General features: G+C 36.7%; 1 protein-coding gene across 1 annotated transcript; it reads right to left on the bottom strand.

Annotated features, from left to right (window-relative positions):
• Positions 1 to 1,675: 1,675 nt before the first annotated feature.
• LOC107806905 (glutathione S-transferase U8) lies at positions 1,676 to 2,875 on the bottom strand. Its single transcript, XM_016631180.2, has 2 exons — positions 2,492 to 2,875; positions 1,676 to 2,180 (listed from the first exon to the last, which is right to left on the bottom strand). The coding sequence occupies exons 1-2, from the start codon at positions 2,801 to 2,803 to the stop codon at positions 1,821 to 1,823; spliced, it is 672 nt and encodes a 223-aa protein (XP_016486666.1). The 5' UTR covers positions 2,804 to 2,875; the 3' UTR covers positions 1,676 to 1,820.
• Positions 2,876 to 10,897: the final 8,022 nt, after the last annotated feature.

Raw genomic sequence — 10,897 nt, 5'->3', positions numbered from 1 at the left:
ATTTGGATCGGTTCTTGGACTTCCCACGGCCTCCGGATCTACCATAGTTTCTTGAACTTCTTTGGTGACTCCTGCCCCTACCTTCTGTGATAAGAGCATGTCCTTGATTTCTAGACTTCTTTTTCGTCTTCTCATTGAGTAGAAGAGCTGATGTGACATCTTTCAACTCAATGATGGTCTTACCGTGCAGGATGGTTGTTGCTAAATTATCATACAAAGATGGCAACGAGTTCAAGAGCAAGATGGCTTTATCTTCTTCCTCAATTTTTACTCCGAGGTTGGCGAGCTGTGTGATTAGTTTGTTAAACACATTTAAATGTGACAAAAACTTAATACCTTCACCCATGTGTAGGACGTATAATTGTTTCTTCAGATATAATTTATTTGTCATCGTTTTGGACATGTATAGGCTTTTCAACCTTGTTCAAATACCACATGCAGTGTCTTCATCAATGATGTTATTTACCACATTATCTGATAAGTGTAACTTGATTGCACTAGCAGCCTTTTTATCCAATTAACCCAATCCTCAGCTTTCATAGTATCAAACTTTTTGGCATCAACATCTAGTACCTTGTGTAGTCCATGTTGGATGAGCAGATCCCTCATCCTTCTTTGCCATGCTGAGAAACCATTATCTTTGTTGAATTTTACTACCTCGTACTTTACTCCTGACATTTTTATTTTTTGAGTATAATGTTATCGACTGCGAATAGTATTTTTGTGTACGAGCAAAAAATGTGCTCTGATACCAGTTATTGAGAATAAATCTCACACAATAAATAATATTCACGTTAATAAAAGCAAAATGATAACGTAATACCGAGATACGGTAATCAACAAGAATAAAAGAGTGACAACTACAATATTTGAATAAAATACTCCAAAGACCACTACAACACTCCAAAGAAATAACTTTCTTTTGATATTCCCGTCTCGCTACAATATCGCTCACACTCTCTATTTTTCTCACAGATTATTTTCTTATACCCTTCTTTCTTTCTTTCTTTCTTTCTTTCTGACAGTGTATATAAACAAGTGGAAGAGGTCCTTTTATAGGAGAAAAAGAGCCGTAGGCTCTAGTGTGCACATGAATATTTTTAATCTCCTTCACTTATTTTCAAACTTTGGCTCAAGTTAGATTTTTCACCAAAGCTTATCTGCCATGGTATATGCAAAATAGGCATAAGTCTATTGCCAACAATGGACACAATGGACCCCACATCAGTATCTTTTGCTTTACATCTACACTCAAACTGAAGGTGTAATAGAATATTACTCATGATGTTTTTGCTCCTGTTCATGTTGGAGAAACCGAGAAAGTTGTGAGGTTTGAGGTGTGTTAAGACACACTATTTTAAGGATACTCGCCATTTGTGACCTATCCTCCAACATTTAACAAGATGTTTTAGTTGAAAATTAGGAGAAGATAAAGGCGAACCCACGATTTGAAAGTAGCCGGATGCATGAGCGAATTGCTCAATCAACGCGCCCATTGTATTTCTGATCTTAAGGATTCCAAACAAAATATATGACCATTTTCAATCTATATACACATATATCTAAAATTTTTGTCGAAGTTAACAGAACCCGATGACCCCTCTACTCAAAACATAGGTCCGCCTTTGAGAGCAGAAAAACATTAATTGGTAAGGTAAAACCCAACAGAGAAGCAGAAGCAAAAAAATATTTCACCATTGCAACGACACAAACAATTCTACGGGAAAAACCAACACATACATCATCCTGTAAACACAACTTTTTCCTTGTGGATTTCATTACATAGTCATATCTCTCGATTTGTTTACTGAGAACATTCTTTAAATGACAGCATTTAGTGGTTTGACGTACATTTTGTAAAATGCAAGTAATTTTTCTCTAGGCGGCAGATTTTCCTTGATAAAGCTAAAGCTTATCACATTTTCAGCCCAGGCACATATATTTGGAAATTCCTCTTTCGTCAATATGTCCACTTTCAATGCTTCTTGAATGACTCCAAGCCAATAAGTTATCAGAATAGAAACAATCTCAATATATCCAACTTTGTTTACTCCAAAAAAGTTCTTATCTTTGATAATTTCATTCTCAAGAAGTTTAAGGAGTTCATGAAGTTCTCCCCTCGCTTTCTCCCTTATTTCATTGTTGCTTTCATAACAAAGTTTCTTCATCTCTGGCAAACACTGAGATTGGACAATAAAACTTGTTATTACATAAAAATGTTGATTTTGAAATAAAATATTTCAAAATCTCCTGTGTTTGGTATGAACAAAAATATTTTTATGGAAAATGTTTTTCAGAAATAGTCATTAGATTTCCTTCACAATTATGTCTTAACTTCGTTTCACCATTTTAATAAATACTTAGACATTATTATCAATCTTTGACACTTAATATTTTTTTTCAGAAAAGAATTTTTACTCTCTAACCAGACGTCATTTCAGGAAAATATGTTCTACAAAATAAGTCATTTTCCGACATTTGAAAAACGTACCTTTTCATCCAAAAAGTTAGCCCAGAAACGTGCCATTGCTCTTTGATTATGATCTTTTGGTAGGAGGGGGCTTTCATCTTTCCAAGTTTCATCAATATATTCAAGAATAACAAGAGACTCAGCAATTGGCTTCCCATTATGCAAAATCAGTGGAATCTTTTTATGTACAGGATTGTACTTGAGAAGTGTAGCGCTCTTGTTTAACAGATCTTCTTCAATATACTCATATTGAATACCCTTGAGTTTCAAAGCAATCTCAACTCTTAAACTAAAAGGACTTGCCCAAGAACCCAACAATTTTATTTCTTCCATCTTTCACTTCTTAATTGCTTAAAATTCTTGGCTTAGTTTGTGATACTGTCTTCTTTACTATTGCCTTCTTATTGTACAGGATTTTGAATTAGTCTTATTTTCATCAAATCCATATTTTACAGGTGTCTCGAAAGATGACTTGTGTGCTTATGTCACACACTTCGTCAACTCTGATGGCTTTCTTTTTTCTTCTTCTTTTTGTTGTTAAATAATTACACAGTCAATTTTGAATTTTTCTTTAGGGGTTATTTGGTAATGTGTATAAGAATAACACTAAATATGTTTGGTAATGCTAAGATTAATAATGGTCAGATAGTTATGATAAGATTATTTTTTATTCATTGTTCGTTTTGGTGAATTAAATATTTTGAAATGACAATTCTGTCTTTATATATGCTTATTCATATATGACAATATGTTTTTGACAAGGTGGGTTGCTCTGATGGTAAGCACCCTCCACTTCCAACCAAGAGGTTGTGAGTTCGAGTCACCCCAAGAGCAAGGTGGGGAGTTATTGGAGGGAAAGATGCCGAGGGTCTATTGGAAACAGCCTCTCTACCCCAGGGTAGAGGTAAGGTCTGCGTACACACTACCCTCCCCAGACCCCATTAGTGAGATTATACTGGGTTGTTGTTGTTTGTTGTATATATGCTTACACTACTAGAAATTCGCTAAAAACCGACCAAAAATACTGACCAACGTTGGTCGGTTATGGCAAATTACCGACCAAAACGCGACCATTACGGTGTGGACGGTGTTTTGATGGTCGGAATGGCTTACCGACCAAAGTTGGTCGGAAATTACCGATCAACTTTGGTCGGTATATTAAAACGACCATCTGACAAGTTTAATTACTTACCGACCAACTTTGGTCGGAAACAGATTTTATTAATTTAATTTTACCGATCAAAGTTAGTCGGTTTAACTAAATTATATTTTTTTTATTAATTATTAAAATTAAAAAAAACCAACCAACTTTGGTCGGTAATTAAAAATATATATATTTTTTAAAAATAATTAAAATTAAATATTACCGACCAACTATGATCGGTAATCTCAACAATGCAGGCAAAATACCGAGCAAAGTTGGTCGGTAATGTTGAATTCTGGGAATTCAATGTTCATTAACCGACCAACTTTGGTCGGTATTTTGGAATAATTTATTTTTTTTATTAAAAATCGACCAACTTTGGTCGGTTTTTCTGGGTTTAATTTTGGCATAAAATGCCTGTTTTGGCAGCTAAACCACCTGCCAGCATACCAATACAACAACGCAACAACAACAACAACAACAACAACACAACAACAATAACACAACAACAACAACAACAACAACAACAACAACACAACAACAACAACCAAAATATTCAATAAATACTTTAAAACTAACAAATTAAAGTTCAATTGAACATAAAAATCCAAAATCAAGTTAAAACTAATTACAACTAGTTCAAAACTGGTTCTATTTGTCTAGTTCAAAGTATATAAAAGTCAAGGGGTGTTTTGTACAACATCATCATCACCGTCTGATGAACTTTCATATACAAGACGATATAGAGAACGGTCTTGTGGAGGACGGGAAGCACGATCACGTGGAGGGCGGGAGAAACGATCACGAGCAGGGCGGGAGGAACGATCACGTGGAGGTCGACCCTCTGGAGATGACTCACGAGATCGGGGCAACGGAAAAGCTCCACTAGATAGGAGAGTTCTGATCTGAGCTTGCATGCCAAGGAATTGAGCATCTCTAAGCCTTTCTCTTTCCTTGGCCGCTTCTAGCTCTGATGTGAGCTTTGTCACTGTCTCCCGCATAGCGGAGAGGCTCTCCCTATTAAGTTGCTCGCCTTGCGAGAAAGTCCCTATTCCTTGCATTCCACACTTATAGCGATGGAAGTTTTTAGTAGGAAGCCCGTATACCTTCCCCCATTTTGGACCGCCAACAGACTCCAACCATATTCTTTCAGCATCCTCGTCCGAAGGTTGGGTTGGCTCACCCGATTCACCAGCTGGATGACTACGGATGAATTCCTCCACGTTACTTTGGTAGCGACCCTATATTATTTTAAATTAAATCAGTATTTCAAGTTTTTTATAAAAGTAAATTATAATACTTAAATAAAATTGAAAGCTTACATATGCAGTCGAGGCCCGGTCCTCGACCCACCTATCTTGATCCCCCTCTTTCTTCTTCTTCACAACATGTGTCTCCTTGAATAGCTCATCATGACTCATTGGACGCCCATACTTCTTTTCCTGAAAATAAATTAATTTAGTTAATAAACAGAATAGATATACTTAGAAAAGTAAAATAATTTAAGCAATTACGTACCAATCTTCTTTTTATTGTCCCTAGGCTGATCGTACCTCCAGTGTGTAAGGAGCCTCCCTTCTCGGATGCGCGAGCTTTCTTTCCTTTTTCGCTCCTCTTTAAGAACTATGCGGTAAGCCATTGCCTTTGCAAATCACTCCACAAATTCTCAAGTAACCAGCCAGGCCTCTTGTTCTTCTTTCTAGCATTCGAGAAAGCATCCGCCAATCTCTTGCGAGCTTTATGATAAAAATTTATAGCCACTTCCGCGCTATAGCGGTCTTCCCATACACACTTGCTCTGTATTTCAAAAGTTAAATATTAGATGGAAATATCATAAATATAAATTATTAAACTGTTTAAAAGAACATTTATACCTTAAATTGATTGAAAATTTGCTCCTTCAGTGAGAATGGGCAATCAGTCCAAGTCGCATAAGGGCCATCATAAAGCTTTCTGATGGCATTGGTGATTATCCTCGTAGTCTTATTACCCGGCCTGAACCTGCAATTTAACAATAAAAACACATTAATATCTTAGTAAAAATATTACAAATCAATAGACGCAAAAATAATGAATAACACTTACCCATCACCCTCAGGGACTATGATGATCCTGCCATATCGATCATAATGCACTACCTCGTCATCACCATCCGAAGCATGTGTATCAGATGCATGTGAAGACGGTGTAGGTGGGTCAGAGCTAATGCCTCCCAGGCGAAGGCCTGCAATAGATGGAGTCGATGATGAAGATGGTTGCGATCCCTGTGACTGCGACATAGCTGGATGCGACCCAAGTGGATGTGATACCGATGGCTGTGACCCGAGTGGCTGTGACATGGGTGGATGCGATCCATGTGGCTGTGATATGTAGGGATGTGATCCATGTGGATGTGATGCAGATGGCTGTGAGGTAGCTGGACTGTATGTCGGACGTATAGTCCTGTGGCCTTGTGATAGAAGACTGGGTGTCTGAATGAAGGTGTACGGCTCGTGATGCTGTGGCAGCTCAGTATAGCCGTGTGGTGGAGGATAAGACATAGGCATCTCTGAAAAGGGTGGACAAGAGGGAGTATTATTTTCTACCCTCCTCTTTCCCTTCCTACCCTTTTCTCGACCCCGAGAACTAGTAGGGTCATTGTTACCTTGACCCTTGCCTGCCATCAGCATAATATAATATACATTTAGATTGAAACATATAAGAAACTAGCTATAAAACGAGAGTGCTTTAAAAACCCAACTTTTTAATCCTCATCGACGTATTGTTCCTCGTCCGAGAATTCTTCGTCCTCACTTGTTTGAGCTTCATCAGTTGATTCTTCGTCCTCATTTTCTATAATTGTTACTTCATTTATATCAACTTCTTCCAATATGCGTTCAGGATGTTCTAAATCATTTTCTAACTGATCATCTATTTGGTGAATATTGGAGATATCGTTTTGATATGCAACATCTAACACATTCTCGACTTCCACCCTACCTACAGGCTTAGTTTTTATTACAACCCACCAATCGGACTTATTCCGCCGTAATGGATAAGGAGCATAATATACTTGCCTAACGTTATGTACAATTATGAAAGGATCATAGCGATCATACTCCCTCGTATGATTAACCTCAATTATGTTGTATTGGTTGTGTACTCTTGTACCTCTTGTTGGATTTGGGTCAAACCACTTGCATCTAAAGAGTATCAATTTCTTATATGGCCAACCTGTATATTCTAGTTGTAATATTTCTTTGACCACACCATAATAATCAATATCTCCAACTTGGTTGCCATCACTACCTTGAACCCACACCCCGCTGTTGTTGCTATTTTTATTTTTAGAGCAATCCTCTGTATGAAACTTATAACCATTCACTACGTACTTAGACATTGTTGTGACCTGAAGCCAGGTCCCCAAGATATATCTTTCAAAAATTGATTTACACCATTATTTGGATTATTTACCTACATAGAGTTAAAAAAAGTCATAAGTTAGCATAACTTATGAATCAATTTTTATACATTCACTACAAATTTTTATACATTCACTACATATGTATATATATATACACACTTACAAACTATTTGAACCACGTATCAAATCTCGTATATACAGCATCATAGCCAAATTGACCCACGAAGTGACTGTGACATATCAAATATTTTTAGTAGTTGCATCAATATGTAGTCACAGTAAATTTTACATTTTGATAACTAATAAATCAATACTTACTTGAGAAATGGTACAACTTCGGGACAATTTAGCAACACATGAAGTGTAGCTGACTTGTACTCCATATCACTCAAACTTCTCTTTCTAACATCCTTAGAACATCGGCCTGGTTGATTGAATATGGACATTGGTGGATGTAATGGATCATTTACACATTCGACCGTGTGCCTATTGGGCCTATTCCTAGAACATGGCACGTTACTCTCAAAATAATAAGAACAAAAATGTGCAGTTTCTTTTGCAAGATAGGCTTCGCATATAGATCCTTCAATCTTATTCCTCTGCTTAACAAATTGTTTGCATTTGCCAATTGTCCTACATAATCTCATGTTAGCCAAGAACATTCAAATAAAACAGAATATTACATCAAACTTAAAATATTACCTCTCAAAGGGATACATCCATCTGTATTGAACAGGCCCTCCAAGTCGTGCCTCGTGTACAAGGTGTATTGGAAGGTGTTCCATCACATCAAAAAAACCACATGGGAATATTTTTTCCATCTTACTAGAAATTACACGGATGTTCTGGTCCATCCGAAGTAGGTTTTCTTCCCTTAATGTGGTAGAACACAAGTCTTTGAAAAGCAAACTAATCTCTGTGATGGGTTTCCAGATTCTTTCAGGCAAACCACAAAATGCAATAGGCACTAAGGTCTCCATGAAAACATGGCAGTCATGACTTTTCAAATGGCTCAACTTCCCTACCTCCATATCTACTTTTTTTCCAAGATTCGATGCATAACCCTCAGGCATCTTTAATTTCGTAACCCAATCACAAATTTGTCGTCTTTCCTCCAAAGTGAATGTGTAACTTGCTTTGAGCTTGAACACCTTACCATTATTTGCTGTCTGCAAGTATAATTCAGGCCGCCTGCAATATTCTTGTAAGTCCATTCTAGCCTTCGGATTATCTTTTGTCTTACCTTTAACATCCATCACTGTGTTGAACAAATTATCAAAATAATTCTTCTTAATATGCATGACATCAAGGTTGTGTCGGAGAAGATTATCCTTCCAATAAGGCAACTCCCAAAATATACTCTGTTTCGTCCAATTATGATTAACACCATATCCGGGGAATCTATAAGGTGGAGCCTCAGTAACTTTACTGAAGTTCTGGATCCTCTCCCAAATTTTCTCACCTGAAAGTATCGGAGGTAGAGAATCATATTCCACTTTATTCTTTTTGAATGCATTTTTCATCCTTCTAAACTCATGATCATCAGGCAAGAATTGACGGTGACAATCAAACCATGATTGCTTTCGGCCATGTTTCAAAGTGAACGCTTTACTATTTTCCATGCAGTAAGGACAAGCTAGCTTCCCAGCAGTCATCCACCCAGACAACATTCCATACGCAGGAAAATCATTAATAGTCCACATTAAATTAGCACGCATATTAAAATTCTGCTTGGTTGATATGTCATATGTTTCAACACCATCATACCACAATTATTTTAGCTCATCAATCAAAGGTTGCAAATATACATCAATCAAACTTTTTGAATTACGTGGACCGGGGATAATATAATTTAAGAATATATATGGACTAGTCATACACAACTCAGGTGGTAGATTATAAGGTGTAAGAAAGACAGGCCAACATGAATATGGTGTCACAGATATAGAAAAAGGCGTGAAGCCATCGGCACACAGACCTAACCGAATGTTCCTTGGTTCACTAGCAAAATCTGGATATGTCCTATCAAAGTGCTTCCAAGCTTCTCCATCTGAAGGATGAAACATAACACCAGGTGGTCTTCTATTTTCAAAATGCCATCTCATATGAGGAGCAAAACTCATCGACGCATATAACCTCTTCAACCTAGGTATAAGAGGTAAATAATGCATTGCCTTGACAGCGACCATATTCCCGCTGGAAAGCCTCTTGAAACGAGGCTTTTCGCAAAATTTACAACTGTCTAAAGTTGCATCATCTTTATAATATAACATGCAACCATCTTCACAACAATCAATTCTCATTGACGAAATTCCTAACTTAGAAACCAATCTCTTCGCCTTATAGAAATCACCAGGTAAGTTGATATTAGGGTCAACTAGTTCACTCATAAGGTCAATGAAACAGTCCATGGCTGCTTGAGAAATATTCCAATTAGATTTGATACTTAGTAATCTAACTGCAACAGACAGCTCAGAGTGCGGACTTCCTTCACGTAGTGGACGACTAGCTTCCTCTAACTGTTCATAAAAATATTTTGCGTCATCATTAGGAGTTTGTTCAACATTTTCATTGGGCTCACCCCCAAAAGCATCCGCAACCATATCCTGAATTCTAGAATCAAGATTTGTATTCTCCACCGACCTACTACTTTCACCAACAACCATGTTATGAAATATCCCACGGCTACCATCGATCTCTCCATGATTAGTCCACACAAAGTAATTCTCTATAAACCCCTTCCTATAAAGATGAAGCTTAACTTCCTCCGATTTTTTAAACTTCATACAATCGCACCTGACACAAGGGCACCTAATTACTCCTTCACTTTGGTATGGTGGAAGTGACATTGCATGTCTAATAAAGTCATCAACCCCTTCTACAAAATCCTCCCGCAATCCCCGCCGATTAGGATAATTTCTATTGTACATCCAAGTACGATGTTCCATCTATACAAATAAAACAAGAACAAATTAATTCAAGATAATTATTTTTTCCTAATTACACTAATTTATATCCTAAAAGTTCAATTCATATCCAAAAGGTCCAATTCATATCTTAAAAGTTCAATTCATATCCTAAAAGTTCAATTCACAAGAACAAATCCTAAAAACTAAAATTTCAATTCATATCCTACGAGTTTAAACATAAACTAACTAAACTAAAGAAATTTAACCCATACCCTAAAAGTTCGATTCACAACAACAAATTAATTTATTCTACAATTATAAATTAATTATATCTTTTTTTAGTTAATTCAAGATAATTATTTTTTCCTAATTACACCAATTTATTTCCTAAAAGTTCAATTCATATCCAAAAGGTCAAATTCATATCTTAAAAGTTCAATTCATATCCTAAAAGTTCAATTCACAAGAACAAATCCTAAAAACTAAAATTTCAATTCATATCCTACGAGTTTAAACATAAACTAACTAAAATAAAGAAATTCAACCCATACCCTAAACTAAACTAATTCATAAATAATTGACTAATTAACAAAATAAATTAGTTAATAAAACTAATTAACAAAACTAATTAAAACAAGACCTAAACCCTAATCCTCAATAAAATATAATGTTCAAATAATTGAAACACTAATCAATTGAAACTAATTCATAACTAAAATAAAACCTGAAAATAATAAATAAATGGGTTGTAATTCAAACCTAGAATTTTTAGGAGATGGAGAAGGAGATCGAGGGGCGGCAGTGGCAGTGGCAGCGGCGACGGCGACGGCGCGGCGACGGCGAGGGTGAGGGCTGGACGGCGAGGGGGAGGGCTGGACGGTGAGGGGGAGGGCTGGGAGAAGGAGAGAGGGGAATGAAGGTTTAGAGTGAAGAAGAGGGAAAAATTTCAGAGAAATGGGGGTTTCCCCCGT

Source organism: Nicotiana tabacum, chromosome 2 (assembly GCF_000715075.1).
Source record: "Nicotiana tabacum cultivar K326 chromosome 2, ASM71507v2, whole genome shotgun sequence".
Lineage (NCBI taxonomy): Eukaryota > Viridiplantae > Streptophyta > Magnoliopsida > Solanales > Solanaceae > Nicotiana > Nicotiana tabacum.
The sequence above is the reverse complement of the archived record's forward strand: the minus strand, read 5'-3'. Positions and strand labels throughout refer to the sequence as shown.

What these genes read in the sequence shown, in the direction of transcription:
- LOC107806905 (XM_016631180.2), bottom strand. Translation starts at nt 2,803, where the DNA reads ATGGAAGAAATAAAATTGTTGGGTTCTTGGGCAAGTCCTTTTAGTTTA. An exon ending in CTAACTTTTTGGATGAAAAG is followed by an intron (nt 2,181 to 2,491) that starts GTACGTTTTTCA and finishes GTCCAATCTCAG; the next exon opens with TGTTTGCCAGAGATGAAGAA.